Source organism: Rattus rattus, chromosome 10 (assembly GCF_011064425.1).
Source record: "Rattus rattus isolate New Zealand chromosome 10, Rrattus_CSIRO_v1, whole genome shotgun sequence".
NCBI lineage: Eukaryota > Metazoa > Chordata > Mammalia > Rodentia > Muridae > Rattus > Rattus rattus.
Window position 1 is genome coordinate 34,713,240 of NC_046163.1, and position 19,226 is coordinate 34,732,465.

At 39.6% G+C, this 19,226-nt stretch overlaps 1 protein-coding gene across 1 annotated transcript in view; it reads right to left on the bottom strand.

The window, feature by feature from the left end:
• Positions 1-19,226, bottom strand: part of Xpr1 (xenotropic and polytropic retrovirus receptor 1) — a 140,956-nt gene that overhangs the window by 21,660 nt on the left and 100,070 nt on the right. Inside the window, exons 8-11 of the mRNA XM_032915299.1 lie at positions 14,428-14,618; positions 13,946-14,125; positions 10,094-10,265; positions 8,736-8,930 (exon numbers count right to left, since the gene is read on the bottom strand). Coding sequence (XP_032771190.1) covers positions 8,736-8,930; positions 10,094-10,265; positions 13,946-14,125; positions 14,428-14,618 — 738 coding nt within the window. The remainder of the gene's footprint in view (positions 1-8,735; positions 8,931-10,093; positions 10,266-13,945; positions 14,126-14,427; positions 14,619-19,226) is intronic.

Here is a 19,226-nt window from a genome sequence, read left to right on the forward strand (position 1 = left end):
TTGGGGCTGGACGGATGGCTCGATGTTAAGAGCACTGGCTGTTTCTCCAGAGGACCTGGGTTTAATTCCTAGGATTCACGTGGCAGTTCACAACTTTCTGCAACTCCAGTTCCAGAAGAATCTGAATACACACACACACACACACACACACACACACACACACACACACACACACACACACACACAAATCTCCATCCCCACATGAAAGGGAGGCAGAAACAGACTGCACAAAGTTGTCTTCTCATAGCACATGCACATAACGGCGCACACAGAGACCCCATTACATATACAATAATAATGAAATAAAAATGTACAAAGAACATAATGCTAGGCAAATTAAACATACTAGCTAAATCATTTCCCACTTGAAATAGCATTAATGTTTTCCTCTAATTCAGAGATCACTTATTCCCTGGCAGAGGGAGGACTTACTTTCCTATTGGAGCTGACTCCACACTGCCTGAACCAATGCTGTGGCCGTTAGTGGGACGGGCAAGTTCCTGGCTTGGCACTCAGTGGATGTGGTGATTAGGACAAGGAAGCAGGAAATGGGTGTATCTTCTGATAAACACACCTTGCATTATTCTTGCTCACTGTACTTCTGTGCTTTCTCAAACATAGCTGTCACATGGAATGACAGCACAACACCCTATCTGATTGGTTCTGTTTTGTTTACCTAGATTTTAACACTGTGACATTGGGTAGTACTCAGGGCATTCGGCAAGCTTAGAAAGAAGACTAGTACAACAGAAATGATCACAAGGCCTTGAAGTGAATTCTAGCACTGTTATCCACTTGGTAGTGTGGATTTTGAAGTTCAGTCTTTTATGCATATTCATACCCTTGGATCTTCTACTTCCTAGCTGGGGGGCTTGGGCAAATATCTTAACCACTGCTTTAATTCCCTTCCCTATAAAATGAAGATTAAGTATTTGTCTCTCTCAAAGACTCTCTCCTTGAGTTGCTTAGCTAAGTTTCTTTAAGCTCTCCCGGCCTCAATCCTAGCCCTTGTGCTTTATACATGGGGTCTGTATTACCCAGCCGTAACAAGCACTTTGCTAAGGAAGCCTAGACTGTGCAAACCCAACATACATCGGAGCACCTACATCTGTCTTCAGTAAGAATCTGTCAGGTTGGCTTAGCCAGGGTGTCTAATCCAATGTTTTCTTTTAGGAATTTCCTTTCCTTAACTTCTTGGCTATAAACCCTCATTTCTTTGTTACTGATGTAAGTGGAGTTGCAAACACAGGAAGAATAATGGTCACTTTTCCTCAACTGCAATGTTTCTCAATAAAATGCCACCTTAAGAGCTGCCTAGCTCTGCTCTTCATACCCAGGGCTGCTCTGAGCAAAGTTAATTAGTACATGTTAAATACTTCAAACAGTATCTAGCCACGGACACAGTCCGTAAATATCACATTTGATATCAGTACTTTTTGTGCTTCTTCTGTGTGCATAGAGGCCAGAGGACAATGTTAGAGGTCCTTCCTCAGGGACATCCATCTTTATTTACCCCCTGAGATAGGGCCTCTCTTACCCTTAAACTTGCCAAGTAGGTCTGGTTGGCTGACCACCGAGTTAGTTCCATTGATCTACCTGTTTCTACCTGCTCAGTACTGGGATTACAAGCATGTGCCAGCATACCTGGCTTTATATTGTAATAATGTCACTACACATTCTTCACCTACTCCTTGCGGGTGATGGCATTATCCTTTGGCAGGCTACCATGTGATGTTTCATGTCCTGAGGCTGCTAAATCTATTGTAAGCCTGTTACACGCTTTCATTTTCTTACTATAGAATGCCATAAGCATGTCTTAACTTTCCCCAAGTTCTCTTCTTATTCTAGTTATGGAAAGGGATTTACTAGATCAAAAGATATATATTTTGTTTTTTTGAGACAGGGTTTCTCTGTGTCAAATTCACTATGTAGACCTGGCTGGCCTCCATCTCAGAGATGTGTCTGCCTCTGCCTCTTAAGTGCTGGGATTAAAGACATGAGCTACCACGCCTGCCTAGAAGACATTCAGCTGCCTGAGAATGAATGCTCACCGCCCTGTACCTTTACTGGCACTGACACCATCACCCAGCAGATATTACCTTAACTTGCATTTTCTGCTACTAGTGAACTGAAACACTGCTCATGTGCTTATTCTGCAAAACTATGGTTAAGACCTTTGCCAATTAAGGAGTCAATTTGGATTGTTTTCCATGTAGAGGCCAGGCTGCAGCTGAAATATCATTCCTTTCAGCTACCCATTCCCAAGGCAAGAGTGTTCTTTGCCTCCGTGATGACGGGTTTGGTGATGGCTTTTGCGTTAGGCAGGGCAGGCTTCCTTTGGACCTGCTGTGTGTTTCTTAGGCGGCAAGAAAAGAGGCTTTAAAAGCATTTGTGCTATAGGACTTGCTTTCCTCAGTGCCACACAGGGAGCTTCCCTTAGCAAGGCTTGCTTCATGGGGTGGGGCTCCAGAATGAACACACATGGAACAGCCCCACTCCCAGCTGACAGTTAAGAGCTAAGCACAGATAAAACAGGGCAGAAGCAGTTCTACTGGACGAGCTCAACCTACTCCAGTGAGTTCCCAGCTGACCTAAAGAGGCTCCAGCAAGAATAAGTTACAACTATTTAAGTTACAAAATTTTGGGTGGACTTATATGTGGCAACAACAGCTGATGAGTATTCTTACTATGGTGAACAATAAAACTTGAAGAGACTCATAGACAGTCTCGTCTGCTCCCAGAGTACCACATATAGTAGAAATGAGGCCTTATTGTCTATTTGCCTGCTCATTGCTTCTGCCTTTTCTTTTGCAGCTAAAATATGTCAATATAATAAATTCATTGGTTTTCACTGATAACATCAATATGAAGTTATATGTATAGATTAAAATGAAAATTTAGGATTCTACCAAGTCTCAACTTTCTCTCCAATCAGATACTGTTGTATAAGTTGAATTCAAATAATAACCACCTTTGCTTCCTTCAAGCATCAAAAAATCTTACAACTTCTGAACAATAAAGTATTATAGATACTTTACAATCTTTAAACTATTTTGTATGAGTATTGCTAAAGCTACATAACTCATATTAAAATGCTGGGTTTTTTGTTGTTGTTTTTTGCTTTTTTGTTTTTTGAGACAGGGTTTCTCTGTATAGCCTTGGTTATCCTGACCAGGCCTTGAACTCACAGACATCAGTGCCTCTGCCTCCCAAGTGTTGGGATTAAAGGTATGTGCCACCACTATCCAGTTGAAATGCTGTTTTTATTATAAGAACAATTAAGAAAATCCATGTGACAAGAGAAAAGAATCAAAACAGAATTAAGGTGTCAACACAGGTGTTACTTTTTACAAGTCTTCAGTGACAAAGAAGGTAAAGGTTTAATTTTTTTCAAAGCTAAAATTAATATTATATCGAGAAATTATTTATACATGAGTTTATATATAAAAACAATTATAGCTGTTTAAAAATCAGCATAATAACAGCAGAAAATGGCAATTACTAATTAGGAAAAAACCCAGTATATTTATATTTTGGTTTCCTGGTATCAACAGGTCTTTAGCCAATTTTGTTGAGACAGATTGTAAATCAGTTTCTTCCCCTGTGAGGGCATAACAACAGAATATAATAACTTCCAAAAGAGTTAATGTTTTGAGCTACTTTCAATAGTAAGGCAAAAATGAGAACATTTATCCAAATGAGTTTTCTTTTGTTAATAGAACATATATCTTTTAAAGTTAATAGAACAAAAATTTCCCTAGAGAATTAAAAACCACAATTACCATTTCTATTATAGTATAAGCAGATTAAAATGTGGACTAGAAGCCTATTATTCAGGGCAGTAAGAGGGTAGAACTGGCTGAACCCCAGAGAAGCAGCACTTCAGGACTACGTGTGCTCACTCAGAATAATGAAGTGGCTACTTCTGCAGAGGTCTAGACTGGAGCTGAGAAAAACTCTCTGAGAGGATCAGCCTTCAGAGTGCACAAAGGGACCCAGACAAGAACTGGGCACCAATAACATGGATGTGAGTGAGCTCTACAGACAGTCTCCTTCGAAAATGTAATAGCTAACCCTATCTCACCCTAAGAAGTCTCAGGAAACATGACATGTAAGTCCCCCACCCTCACCCCCTACCAATCCCTGTTATTTATGTGAACAGTAAGGTTCCAATTCCACTAGGAATTTAGTGTATTACAGAACGTTAGAAGCTACAAATGCCACACAATGCAATGAAATACTCTCTCCTTACAATTTACTAGAAGCAATAGTGTCACATCTTTCTGCTCCTATACTTCCCAAATACCTGTCTTTGCAAAGCAAAGCAATCTTAAGGAAACCAGAACCCATTTAAAATACTTCCCACCTCCTCCAATCCCAATTTCCAAGAAAACACTTGTAGGAGTTGTTTCAAATGTGGTCATGAATGAAATATGAATCTTTGAACACAGAGATTGGCTGCTAGCTGAATTCTTTTGTCTCCAAAAATCAATGATAGAAAATAACTTATTTCAAATATGTTTCTTTTTTAATATAACAAAAGAGGCCAAATATTATCATGATTAATCTCCCTAGATAGGCTGCTTAACTCCTCACCTACAATGATCCTAGGTGCAGGGTAATGCATACACCTCCATCTTACAACTCATGCAGCATAAGTAAAAACAACCTCTGTAACAATTTTAAAAGTGCACTTAATACAATGCTGTTACTATGGTAACCCTGGCAGACTAGTTCTTTGAAAAGAATCACATCAGAGTCTGAACAAGGTTATGTCATGGTCTTTTACTCTTCTTTCCTCATAAATGTTTCTTTTGCAACAGCCTCAATAGAAAAGTATCTACATAATTAGTCATTTTGACTTGATTCTTTTGACTCAGTAATTATTTCTAAAGTCTTTGTTTTTTTAGGACACTGTCCAAGAAAATAACCTAACTAGGGCTGGGGCGATGGCTCAACTGGTAGAACGTCTGCCTAGCACACTGAAGCCCTGAGTTTGATGTCCGTCACCACATAGAACTGGTTGTTGTTGTTGCACATTCCTGTAATCCCAGCACTTAGGAGGGAAACAGAAAGAAGGGAGTCAGAAGTTCAAAGTCATACTTGCTACATAATGAATTTGAAGCTAGTCAGACTTATGTGTGTCCTAGCCCTGTCTTTTGTTAATTTTTATGTGAGACCTTGTCCCTTTTTTGTTTGTTTGTTTGTTTGTTTTGTTTTGTTCTGTTTTTTTGTTTTCTCCTTCAAGACAGGGCTTTTCTGTGTAACTCTGGCTATCCTGGAATTCACTCTATAGACAAGGGTGGCCTTAAACTCAAAGATCTACCTGCCTCTGCTGGGATTAAAGGCATGCACTGATACCACCTGACATGAGACCCTATCTTAAAGAAAGAAAAAAAGGAAGGAAGGAAGGAAGGAAGGAAGGGAGGGATATGAAACCTGATCACAACTCAAATGTCAAAATTTTGCCATCCCAAGTTCTAGACTTTTTGGTACAAAAATTATTTATGTATCCAATATGTAGCAATATTAAAATATTTAAAAAACTTTAGGGATATGATCAACAAAAATAATAAATGGCCACTCCATTTTTCTCTCTAGGGCATTCATGTAGCAAGCATACCTATAAAGTCTATACTGTGATTTCAGGACAATTCTTACTGATTCTGTGAAGTAAGTAGATATAGGTATTATTATCTCCACTTTAAAGATACAGCTATGTGTAAGACAAAACAGCCGTGACAAATGGGGTCCAGGGAAACACGAGAAGGAAGCAGAATCACTTCTCCCTTACACTGCAAGGCAAGGCTGGATGAGCCCGTGGCACAGTGACTGCCTGGCACACCGCACGCAGGGCCCTGAGCACGATCCTGGTATCACAAAATAGAAATAAAGAGCCAGGCAGGGCAACTCACATCTGTAATCCCAGAACTTGGGTGGTTAGGGCAGGAGGATCAGACCTTCATGGTCATTCTCAGCTACATGTGGTCTGAATGTCATCTTTTATCTGTGGCCTAGCAGGCTGTGTGAGAGATTTGTGCTATGGGTTTGTCTGATCACTGCTTATACAAAATAGTATAATAGAAGCCTTTCAAAAATATGTGGTTTTAAACCTCTATAAATTTACCATTCTAACCATTCCTTAGTATATACAGCTAAACAAAGCTCAATAATTTTAAGTCAGATATAAGAAAACTTCTCTTAGTACCTTGTAGTGAAAGAATATTGTAATCTGACTTTTTTTGTTTTTGAGAAAAGAATATAATTTACTATCAGTTTACATATATATGTAGCAGATAAGTCATCAATGCATCAAATATATCAATGTAAAACTGTACCACATTAAACTATAGTTAAATAGGAAATATATATATTTACTAGTACAGAACTGTTTCATTTAAAGATAAATTATGCTGGGTCAAACTTCTGTTCACATTCCCCAGCCCCCTGTGATACTGGGGACAAAGCATTCATTTCCACATAAGCCAACTGTGCAAACACAGAGGTCAGAAAACAACCTGACAGAAGCAGTTCTTTTTCTCTACCATGGGTACTCAGGGACTGAACTCAGGCTGTCAAGTTTTGCTGCAGGTGCCTTTACTTGTGAAGCCATTTTGCTGGCCCATCCCAACCTTCTTTGTACTTTTTCTTACACCATGCTAAGGACTGAACACAGAGCTCCACACATGACAGGTAAGCTATATATTTCTTATTTTGAGACAGGATCTAACTATGTTGCTAGGCTGGCCTGAACTCACTCTGTAAATAAGACAGGCCTTGGACTTGTGATCCTTTTGTGTTGTTAAAGGTCTTTATGTAAACGGAAGTTCCCTGGGGTGGGGGCAGTGTTAAAAAGATTCCACAAGGCTGAATCTCATGGCTGAGCATCAAGATTGTAGATGGTGTGAAGACCGGAATCAGACTACCTTAGACTGTCCCTTTGAAAGCCACTCACTGTCCACTCCTGTGAATGACCGTGCCTGTGACTATCCAGATCTGTCAAATGTGTTCTCTATGTGTGGGGAGCTTGGCATCAGTGTCTTCCCAGGCATTCTCTACCTTATTTTTGAGACAAGGTCTCTGATTGAACCTGGAGCTCGGTGACATGATTACTATGACTGGTAAGCAAGTCACAGTGTCTACCTCCCCAGAGCTGGGTTATAGATGCTTGCCGCCATGCACAGCCTTTAGGTGGGTGTTGGGGACCAAGTTCACTACAGCCCTAAAATGTATGCTTAGCAGGGCACTAGCCCTTACCAACCTAAAAGCTAAACATGTTATCAGACGTCCCAGATCTATACAGAGTTTTGCTGTAGCCTGCAGTCACCACCAATGTGATAAATGCACTGATTTATGTTTTTCTTTGTTCTGTAACAAATAAAATATTATGTGATCTCCTCCAGTGGTTATAACCTGAGTCTGTGCTCCCAGGCCACTGCCACTCAGGTTTGCCTCAAGAATAAATTATCTCTTATTTCCTGAGGTGAGTACTGTATTTTGTGTCAATAGCACCTAGTGGCAATTTTAAGCTTCTTAATGAATATATTACTAGTATAATCTATCCCAGCACTCATTTATACCTAAGATGGGAGGCAGATGTTTCTGATAATTTAGTAAAAGAAGCCACATAGCATCTTGTACCAAATCAACTGTCAAATCTATAAATCACGGTGCATACTGGTATTGACTACTGGCATTCCTTAGCAAGAACTAAAATTATGGAAGTCGTGGCGATGTGTTTCCTTCACTGAGGTACTCAATTAAATTCTATCATTTAACAAGAATGGCTACATTTATCAATACTATTCTAGCACAGACTCTATGTCATAATGTGCATGCTCAGTGACACCAATATCACGGCACTAACAGTGCCCTCATCTGTCATGGCATCAGATACATGTTAGAGCAACAGTAGTTTTGTACTTCTGAATACATCTCCCAATAGAGCCTCACAGAAAAGGTTACTGAGAACAATTTACCTGAGTATTTAAAAAGCACTCTACTAATCTGCATTAGTCACAGCTCTTTGCACTGTCTAAGGTGTGGGCTGACGCTGTCTATTCAGCAGACAAAGAAGGAATGCATTTTAGTACAAGGACGGGAAATCACTGATTGACAGTTCTTGGGAAAAGGTTAAAAATTCAAAAGGAGTGTCTGCATGTGGCTCTGAACTTAAAAGCTTTTTTTCTCTTCCCAACAGAAGAGCAGTAGCAAGTAATAGCAGGTTGCCATGGAGACGAGAAACTAGAGGGATCAGAGAACTCAATTTGCAGTTAAATGGGCTGGAAACAATCCTTACAAGTTGGTGAAAGAAAACGATTAAAAATATACTTGATTGCCAGAGGGATTCTTGTGCACCTAGCCATTTCTTAACCTCATTAATGAACAAGGAAATCTCAACCTCCCCACCCCCCCCAAAAAAAAACAACAACAACAAAAAAACAAAAAACGAAAAAAAAAAAAAAAACCACTCTAAACCACTAAATGAAAACCCAAGGCACCCATAGGTTAAAGCCACTAAGCATCAGACAGGATTGAAACAGCATTGCAATTCTTACTGAATGACTGCGAGTCTTATTGGTAATAACTGCTAATTGAAATGAGATTAAAACTGTATTCAAGGTTAAACTGAGATGACCGGGGTCTGGAGCCTCAGCAGAACCAGCAGCAGGGATGGCAGAGTCCAGGGCAACAGATTCTAGTAGTAACGGCTTGGATGGAAGACCTCGGCATACCTTTGTGAGTGCTGTAAAGGGCTGCAAATGTCACGGTGAAGAAAGTCGTAGAGTATTTGCCAGCGTTTACTAGATGAGGAAAGGCTCTTCTTGTGTCACGGTACCGGCGCAGGCACTGGATGAATCGAAGCCAAGCAGGAATGCACTGAACAATGGCTCGCACACCATACGTATATCCGTGGCAAAATTCTGGTTCTGTGAAGATTTCAAAGAAGAAGAAAAAAAATCACAATTCAAATAAATTAACTGTTCATACCATTTAGTCACACAGTACAACTACCCATCAGCATATCCATAAAACCCTAACCCATGGGTTCACAGTCACTTTCTCCTATGCAGACGCTCCTTGCTCAAGCTCTTTAGTGGCTGAGAAGCCGGGAGAAGCCAAGGCGACTACTGGGCAATGAATGGTTTTTGAGATTTCTGAATATCCTAGGACCAACTCGAGCAATTTTGCACTTTTTTCAAGTGTAATAAAACTATAGGAAAAGAGTCTATGAATAAAAGGAAAAAAAAACACATGCTTTGTTCTATGACTTTAAACATAGGAAAACGTAGAAATATCACGGGTACTGAGACAGCTTTGTAAGTGGCAAGTCACTATAAACATACACCCAGAGCACGCGTTCTGTGGTCTCCTCCATAACCAGAGCAAGCTTATGGCTCATTATTGGTTTTTATGGCTGCTTTGCAGTAGTTTTTGTTTTGGGGACAGGATTTCATTTACGCACCCCAGGCTGACCCACCATCCTATGGTTTCAGCCTCCTCAGTGCTGGGACTGCAGAGGCGTGGTGGGCTGCCACACCCAATTTGCCATTATCTTTTGTGAGTACATGCTAGATTGTCTACATTAGATCTTTGTTATGAATGCAAACTTCCTAACTAAATGAACATGCGTCACCCAAGCACGGGTACCGAGCCAGAAGGTCAAGACTCTGAACTGACCAGGATGCTCTTCCTCAAGGCACCCGGCCTGATTCTAAGCAATCGGTACTTGGATCACTGACACCTACAATGGCGTCCTGAGCATTTCCATGAGGACAAGTTGCTGGCACTCTAGCAGCTGTGATACAGCTACCAACACATATGAACGTAGAGAGATAACTGCAGAATTCTTTGTGAAGTGTAAGTTGTAAATTTCTTGGCAAGTGGTTGACTAAAATCTTAACACAACTTAAAAGCCAAATAAATGATTTCAGATAAGGAGATTGCTAACAAAGTGCCAAGCACATTTAATTACATGTGTAATGCTATTGGATGAGTTTTCATCATGACCTTAACTGTCGTAGTTATCATTCCCAATAGTTCTTGGTTTATGCTGGCAATTCAGTAGTGTGAATACAAAATCATACCCTACCTTGCGGATCATTTGGCAACAGGCCCTTACTCTCATCCCATTTAAGCTCAAAACTGTAAAAGCAGATCATATATTCCAGGTCCATGAGAATCACTGACAGGCTGTTCAGCTGATCGGCCAGCCAGAAATCAGCAAAGCCTACCTTATGGAAGGGAGCAGTAAATACTCGAAACTGAGAAAAAGAAAGAAAAAAAAATGAGAAAACATAGAAACAGTTCTCTAGTTCAAGGCTGACCATTCAGAGTGACTGCTGATAAAAAGGAAACCAATAAATCACACACATACACAAAGCCCAGACAACGAGGGTGGGTTAAGTAGTAAAGTAGGAAAGAGTTGAATGCAAAATTGGAAGGGAAACAGTGGGTGAGTGTATGGCTGTTGGTGGGGAAAGCAGAAAGCAAGAGGAGGGAGAACACACTACCCATAGTGGTTCGTTTCTGAAGGCCTTCACTTAGGAGGCTGAGGCAGCAATGCAACAAGTTTGAGGCTAGCCTGAGCTACGGAGTAAGACCCTATCAAGAAAAAATAAGTGATGGAAGCACAAGAGGCAACCTGGTGTTAGGCTACAAAGCATTTGGTGGACAGGGGAACACTTGGCTGACTACAAAGCTCTTCTTTGCCTATAAAAGACAGGAAGGCCAGACAGTGGTGGCTCATGCCTTTAATCCCAACACAGGGAGGCAGAGGCAAGCAGATCTCTGAGTTGGTGGCAAGCCTGTCTACAATGTGAGTTCTAGGACAGCCAGGGCTGCACAAAAAAACCCTGTCTCAAAAAATCAGGGAGGGAAAAACAGGCAGGGAACATGATTACATCATCTGAGGCCTGTCACATTCTCTAACCTAAATGACACTCTTAGAGCATTGGGTTTCAAGCCCAGGATCTTATGCATATGAGGCATGCACTGTACCACTTGACTGCACCCCCAGACTATATAATATTGATTTCACTAATGTAATGGTAATGACTGTGTTCACCTTGTAATTTCCACAAAAATCACCTCTGACCACTATTCTGAAAATAATGATAAATCTATTAAGCAACTAACTTATGCAATATATTCTCTTAGAGTTTATAGAATGGTATAGCTCAATTCTTATAACAATTCTCTTAAGGTTGAGACAGACCTCACTATGTAGCCCAGGCTGTCCTCTAACTTGAAATTCTCCTGCCTTTACTGACTAAGTGCCAGGATCATAGTGTGTAACAGCATGCTTAACTTTCTCATAGCAATTCCAAAGCTAGTCCTTTGTTATTCCCATTAACACAAACTCACCTTGACTTGTTCTCTATAAACCTGTTATAATTACACAAAAAAAAAAAATTCCTGGCATTGCAGAGCAGAACCAGATACTGGTGCAACCATCAGGAATAAACTCAAGTTGTGCAGGGGACCCGGATGAGTCTGCATGGAGGAGTATGGATAGAGATAGCTTTTACCTTTATCCTCTTAGACTCCCTTGACTTTATCATACAGAAGAAAATGCATAGGTAATAATGCATTCCTCTGACACAGTAGTAATTCTGAAAATGAGTTTAAATTCCTAGCTCTCTGGATGTATAGTTGTATTCATTTAGTAGACACATTCAACCTGGGAATCTATGGCAGCCCTCCCCTCAGATGTGGCTGGTTCTTTCTCTTTATTCTATAAGCATTTCTCTTCAGAGGGATACATGACTATATAGTATGAATCAATCCTGAATGTGATCTATAACAGATACTGTTTGAAGCTAGCTATGGAAACAACAATAACAAGTTTTGAGATACTGGCTTCTGGAGCCGATATATTTTGATTCCATGATACTCTGGAACTGGAATTACAGGCGAGTGCCTGTGCTCTTAACCACTGAGCCCTCTCCAGGTCCCTTAAGTTCATGTCCATGCACACACAATTTTACTAAAAAAAAATTGGTGAAACCTGATCTGTGCCCAGACAGTCGTGGCACATGCCTTTAGAGGCAGAGGCAGCAGATCTAGGTGAGTTCAAGACTAGCCTGTTCTGTAGATCGAGCTCCAGGACAACCAGGGCCACACTGAGATACCCTGCCTTGAAAAATAACAACAAAACAAAACAAAACAAACTGATCACTAAATGATATAACTAAGGACTATATTTTAAAACTTTAGTTAGCTTACTAGAAGAATGAGGTAATGTTACTATTAAAAAGTCTGGGGCTTTGCGCTTTCTAATTGGATTCCTAGTTGGGGCAAATACAGAGATAGGAAAGAGGACAAAAGACTTACTGAGTATAAATAGACTGCACTAGATTTGACATACTAACATTGCAGAAAGTTAGTACTTAAAGTTCTTAAGTTTTTTTTTTTTTTTTTGGGAAGGGAAGGTAGCATAAGTCAATTTCAAAGATTCCCATATAACTATGAATATAAGTAGTAAGCAATCTTTTTTTCTTTTTAAAGATTTATTTATTTATTATATATAAGTACACTGTAGCTGTCTTCAGACACACCAGAAGAGGGCATAGGATCTCTTTACAGATGGTTGTGAGCCACCATATGGTTGCTGGGAATTGAACTCATGACCTCTGGAAGAGCAGTCGGGTGCTCTTAACCACTGAGCCTTCTCTCCAGCCCATGAGCAATCTTTATTATTAAGACTAAGTGTTTTTCAGTAAAAATAAAGGTAAAAAACAAGGGAAATAAGATTTTTATTTTAGGACAAATCTTTACAAAACATTTTCAAAAAATAAAACTATGGTGAAAACATTCTGTTAATTCTCTGACATACATTTTAGGGACTAATTTTATTAATCAAGTTTGAATAAATAGGTCAACTGATTTTAAATGACCTATACCCAATAACACTTGTGTTCTAGTAACGATATTACAAAAGCAACAAGTCACTGCTTCAAGGAAGACGTTTACTAGTGTGTTAATCCTTTTTATACATCACTCCAGCCTATTCAACCAATCAGTCTAAATTTATCATCACACAGTGCAGTCCCAGACACACATCCACTCAACAGGGATCATTCTACTCATCAGAGAAAGTAGCCATGCATGAAATCATGGCTTCCTACTTAAACAAAGGACTCACCGGGGACACAAAGATGTGCACACAAAGTACACATCTACACCATCCTGCTATTGCAACATCATCACAGCAAGCTTTCTGAATCTTCCAAAAACCTCATTTAGAAATAAGTTTATAGGAAAGCTAGAGAGGTGGCTCAGTAGTTATGTACTGCTGCTCTTGTGGAGGAGGGGCTCAGTTCCCAGCACCCATGCTTGGTTCACAACTGTCTACAACTCAAGCTTCAGGGATCAGATACACTCATTTGGTTTCCATGAATACCAACCACACACGTGGTACACATGCATATATGTATATGTAGGCACCCACATATATGAATTAGGCAAAAATAAACACTTCATAGGGACTTATAGTTTATAGGTAATCTAAGAGGATACTGAGGTAAATGTAGTATAAAGTGACCTTAGACTTCTGATCCTTCTACCTTCAAATCCTAAGTAAGGGATTACACAATGACACTCTGACTGGCTCTCTTTTCTTTAGAAAGAAAAAAAAGTTCTATGTATTACCACACTGGTTAATTAATTATAAGATGTACAATCAATTCACTATCTGGCTACTTTATACTTCATTTTAGTAGGGAAAAAATGTAAAGCACTTTTCCAGGGCTACCATGTTATAAACGTTCAAGGTTATCTGGTATCCAACAAAAGCACTTACTCCTGAAGCTGGGCACTACTCACTTGTCCCAATGTGAATCCTGCCTCTGAGGCTGTGCAATCCAACAGTCCCGTGAGGCATTTGAGGAAACCAATGCTAATGTACTATTCTAAAAATGTTGTGCATGCCTTCTAGACTTACCAGAAGTTTAAGCAGCCAAAATCTGGATTTATAGTAGAAAGTTTTGGTGGGGTTGATAAGAAAGAAGACCATAAACCCATAAAGGGCAAGAGGATACACATATATAGGGATGATACTAATTGGAGCAAAGAAGCATGCCAGAAGGCTCAGGCACCATAATATCCCCAGGAATCCAGCAATCTGTAAAGCAGAGGGAACACAAAAGAGAGAAAGTTACTTCTTATCATTACACAGAATAGTCTTTAATAAACAAAGATAAGAAAAACGATTAACAATTCAATAATCCTCAAGTGGGAGATGGACTTGAGCACCCATCAGGTTATTCATAAACACCTCAGTAGTCAGCCACTCAGAGTGGAGTACATCCATGAGACTCCCAGTGAGTCAGCCGCTCAATTAGAGTGGAGTACACTCAGGAGACTCCCAGTGAGTTGGCCATTCATTTAGTGAGGACATGTTCACAAGACTCTGTGCTTTATTACCTCAAAGAGATGCTGATGAGACAAATTGTTTCTTGGATTAAGTTCAAAGATGAGGACATGATTTACTCCAGCTTGTCTCCAACCATATGTGTTGATGCCCAGTAGAAAAAGGAATTCAATCAGAAGAAAGCCACCCCGATAGATTCTTATCAAGGGCCATACAGTTCTATCTGTTTCAAGTTTAAATACAGCTGAAAGAAAATGTATTGGTTAGTTATCTACAATGTTCCCTTTAATTATCTTTTCTCATCATTCTCTAAGACACAGACCCAGCACAGAATGTTTCTACAAAGGCAATCTGTATCTAGATTATCTTAAGAGTCAATAAATATACTCTAGGTATATTTCTTCTGCCTCTTTACGCTGCAGAGTGCCATTAGAATAATTTCCCTCAAACTTTTTTAATCATGTTATTCCATTGTTCTATATGTCTTTTAATTTTGATTTATTTTCTAAATTATAGGACAGCAGGGTTAAATGGCATTGAACAGTAAGACCAGCCTTTGTTTTTGTTTGAGACATGCAGTCATGGCTATCCTGGAGCATGCTATGTAGACCAGGCTGGCTTCAAACACAGGGATCCTCTTGCTTCTGCCTCCTGTCTGCTGGCATTAAATATGTGCCATGCCTAGTATAAGACTAGTTTTGTCAATGGGAGCTTCTTGTAGGATACAACCTCTTCAACATTGCATTCTCTGTCATCACACTAATTACATTAACTTCTACTGCACAGATCTGTTGTAAAATTCAAAGATACAAAACACAAGACAATGTGGGAATCTAAATGTCACAAAATAATAGTTGACATCTATGGAATGTTTAAGGGTTTAGTTTTGTTCTTGGTGCTTTTACATGTAATAGTTTGAATCATTATAATAGTCTATGTTGACTGAGAAAACCGGAGCACAGATAGGTTGAGTAATTTCCTCTGGATTATTGAGCTAAATGTAGCCTTTGGTTGGCCTGGCCTTGAACTTGAAGGAACCCATCTGCCTCTGCCTCCACACCTGGCTTTATCACTGTGCATGAAGCTGGTGCTCTTCAGTACTATGTTGCTCGTATGCCCATTCGATCCACTCGGGACACTATTGATCTATAGCTTCCTGCAATTCTGATGTTCAAACGCCTCAGCTCTGGAATTCGAGCTCTTAAAGACATCTACTCTCCAAGGTACTTTTCCCAAAGCCACCCTACACTACTCCCAGTGACAGGCCCAATGCATCTCATCTTTTTAAAAGTGAGTTTTCCCCCAGCACCTACTATGCTCTTTCATTTCATCTCAACCAAATTATACTTACTTAATTTAAATAACCATTTATTGTTTATAAAAATATTTAGTAACTTAAAAATAACAGGTCAGAGAAAGTGTTGCTTTGAAATCAAATATATAAATCAGATATCAAATCCTAGTAGGATAAATTATTTAATTTAGAATTTCTAGCTCTCAGTTTCTTCTTGGTCAATGAAAAGATCATCTGTTCTCATACTGGTCTAGAAGAAAAATGCTTAAAATGATTAGATATTAGGAGAATGCAAATTAAAAAACCAAGACAATACCTCACATCCACTTGGATGGACTTAACAGGACCCTCATACATTACTGGTAGAAATGGAAAGTGGTATAACCTCTGTAGAAAACAATGAGATGCTTTCCTATAAAGTTAAACATGCCCCAAGCCTGCACACCTACCTGAGTTCCATTTCTGGCCCCAATAGGAGGGAAACAACTCACTCACCTACGTCCCCCGTACAGTATTTTCTGATCACTACATGTGAGCCATGGCAAGCACATGCCCATGGCTCCTAACATAATAATATAAACAAAGGAAAAATTAAGTGTAGAAGACCCAAAGTATCTATGGATAGACGAATGGATAAACAAACTGTGGTATGTGGAATGTAGCACGGAATGATGCCACAACGTGAATGCATGTTGAGAACACGCTAAGTGAAAAGGCCACAGGACTTCAGTCACATGGACTATCTACAGGAGGTGTATCCATAAAGACAGAAAAGGACAGTAGTTGTCAACAGCTGGAGCAATAGAATTCGTGACTAGGCTTCCTTCTAGGACGATAAAAGGTAGATTGTGCAACAATACTGACTTTTATTGTAAAATAGTTAATTCTGAGGTCAGAGAAACAGCTTACGCAAGCATGACAAAGTGAGTTTGCACCATATAAAAGCAGGCTTGGTCATAGCTGCTTATAACTTAGTGCTGTATCATGGAGCCAGGCAGGCCCGGAAAGTTCATTAACCAGCAGCCTAGCAAAACCACCAGCCTCAAGTTCAGTGAGCAACCTGGCCTAAGGGAATAAAGCAGGGATAGGAAAGACACCTGTTATCCTCTTTCAGCCTTTCTACATGTACACATGCTGGGTATACCTGTATATAGGCATCTGACACACACACACACACACACACACACACACACACACACACACACACGCATACACAAAGAAAGAGTGTTCATCTTTTATACACTTCATTTCACTAAAAGAAATAATTTCAGAGGGGGAAAGTAATAAAATATTGAAGTTGACATTGCAATTCCATCTTAAGTTTAACTGTTTTAACTGTTTACCACTCACAGATTTGCTCTAACATTCCAAAATTTCTAATTCTGTCTAGTCAACTTGACATAACCTAGAGTGACCAGGGAAGAGGTACCCATATTGAGAATGTGCTTGCGACTATGTCTCTGGGAGACTGTCTTGACTGATGGCTGATGTGAGAGGGCCCCCCAAAAAACTTCAAGTAATTATGGAATAAGCTGAGTTAATATAATTGCTATTTAAGAATAAGAATGCCACCTCTGTGAATAATGGATCCATATAATAAAAGCTGCATACAGTTCCATTCTAAACTCTCACGTAGTTTAAACTCTTAGTGAGAGGATACTAACATTCATTAGCAGCTCCTGGGCTAAGTGATGCTATGTGTTGCTTGCTGTGTATAATTTTATTAATTTTCACAGTAAAAACATACATTTTTTTTTACAGGAGAAAAATGAAGAAATAGAGTTAAACCAAGTGCCCCGTCTAAGGACACAGAAATTTAATCTCAGTAATCTGGTTCCAGAGCCTTCTGGACTTGTATGTAAGTTATACACAAATCACCACATGTCTGTTAACTCACAACAGAAAGCAACGCCCCAAACAGGAGTCTATTCTAAACCTTTTCATCATAGTCTTCGCTGCACTGAGTCAAGTTGCTGGATATGTTTTCTTTTGCCGTTCTGGGTCCTGAATCACTGTTGAAACTCATCACAAAACAGTGCCTGAGCTTTGGGGACATTAACATAGTACAGTTACTAATGTTCTCAAGTGCTTACTTGTAGATCTATGCGCTCATCTATTCCTAGAGACAGATCATAGGTTACTGCACACAAACATAGGTTACCTCCCTTTTGGTAAATAGTGCCTAGCAGCTCTCTGAAGTGCCTACCTTTCACTTCCAGCATTACCCCCGAGATGTGCCACTATACAGGGCAATACAACTCCTGTACACACTCCACAATCAATGGCTATGTGAGAGGCTTCTTTTTTTTTCTTTTCTTTTTTCTGGAGCTGGGGACCGAACCCAGGGCCTTGAGCTTGCTAGGCAATCGCTCTATCACTGAGCTAAATCCCCAACCCCATGTGAGAGGCTTCTAAGATGCTACTGTTGTAGGCAACATGGCACAAAATTATTTCTTTGTATTGTAGCCTCTTAGATTGTAAGCTACATTTATAAAAAATAAATTAATTAAAATGATTGTAACATTTTACATATACTACCAATTATTCTCAAAAAGGATTTCAACAATCAATAGTCCTACCATTAATTTACAAGTGCTTATTTTATACCCTTATATCTACTGCAAATGTTAAGTAGTAAGTGGAATCTGGCATACTTTGATTATTTCAAATTGAGCAAAGGTTAATAGAAGAAAAACTAAAAACCAAAAATCTATATAGAAAAAATTTTATTTTCGTGAAACTAAAACTCTGGGATATGAGATTTTTTCTGGCAAATTATTGAACACTAGGCCATGTCCCCTTGAGAGACCACAGCAATTATGCACATAATTTTTATGTGAATGCTCAAAGAAAAGAATCGTGCTTGTACATGCATTACTGCTTCTGCGTCTCCCTCTGACTCTCAGCACTGCTATCTTCTCAGTACCCGAGGGGAGATAAATAAAGACAGACAGCTGGCCTTATCTGTTTACCCTCCCCCTCACCAACACACACAGAAATCAAACAAAAAAGGGTTCTGAGGTTAGAGTGCAATGCACAATGCTAGATATATAAATTGCATGCATTAAAAACAAACTCACAGTAATACAGTCTATGTTTACTAAAAACTCAGCTTGTCCTAAGTTAAAAAATAAAAAACAAACAAAACCCCCCTTTCCCTTTAATTCACATGAAAAGAAAGACATCTGCTTCTTCCCTGACTTACTTAAGCTCTTAAGGATTGACTTCTACTGGTTTCAGTACTGGGGACTGAACTCGTGTCCGTTTGAGACAGGCAAGCATTCTGCTACTGAGCTACACAACTCCCTCCTTCCTCTGCACCCCCACACACTTTTTTTTGTCTGAAGACTCATGGGGATCAAGGGCAGTTACTAGACACATAAAGGTGACTTGTGGGTTAACTGGGGAGATGGCACAGTAAGCAAAGAGCTTACGGTGCAAGTGTGAGGATCTGAGTTTGAATGCAAGGAATCCACATAAAAAGCAAGATTTTATAACACGAATCTATAATCCCTGTGCTCCAGCACTGGATGGCAGGGGAGATAGGAGAATCTTAGG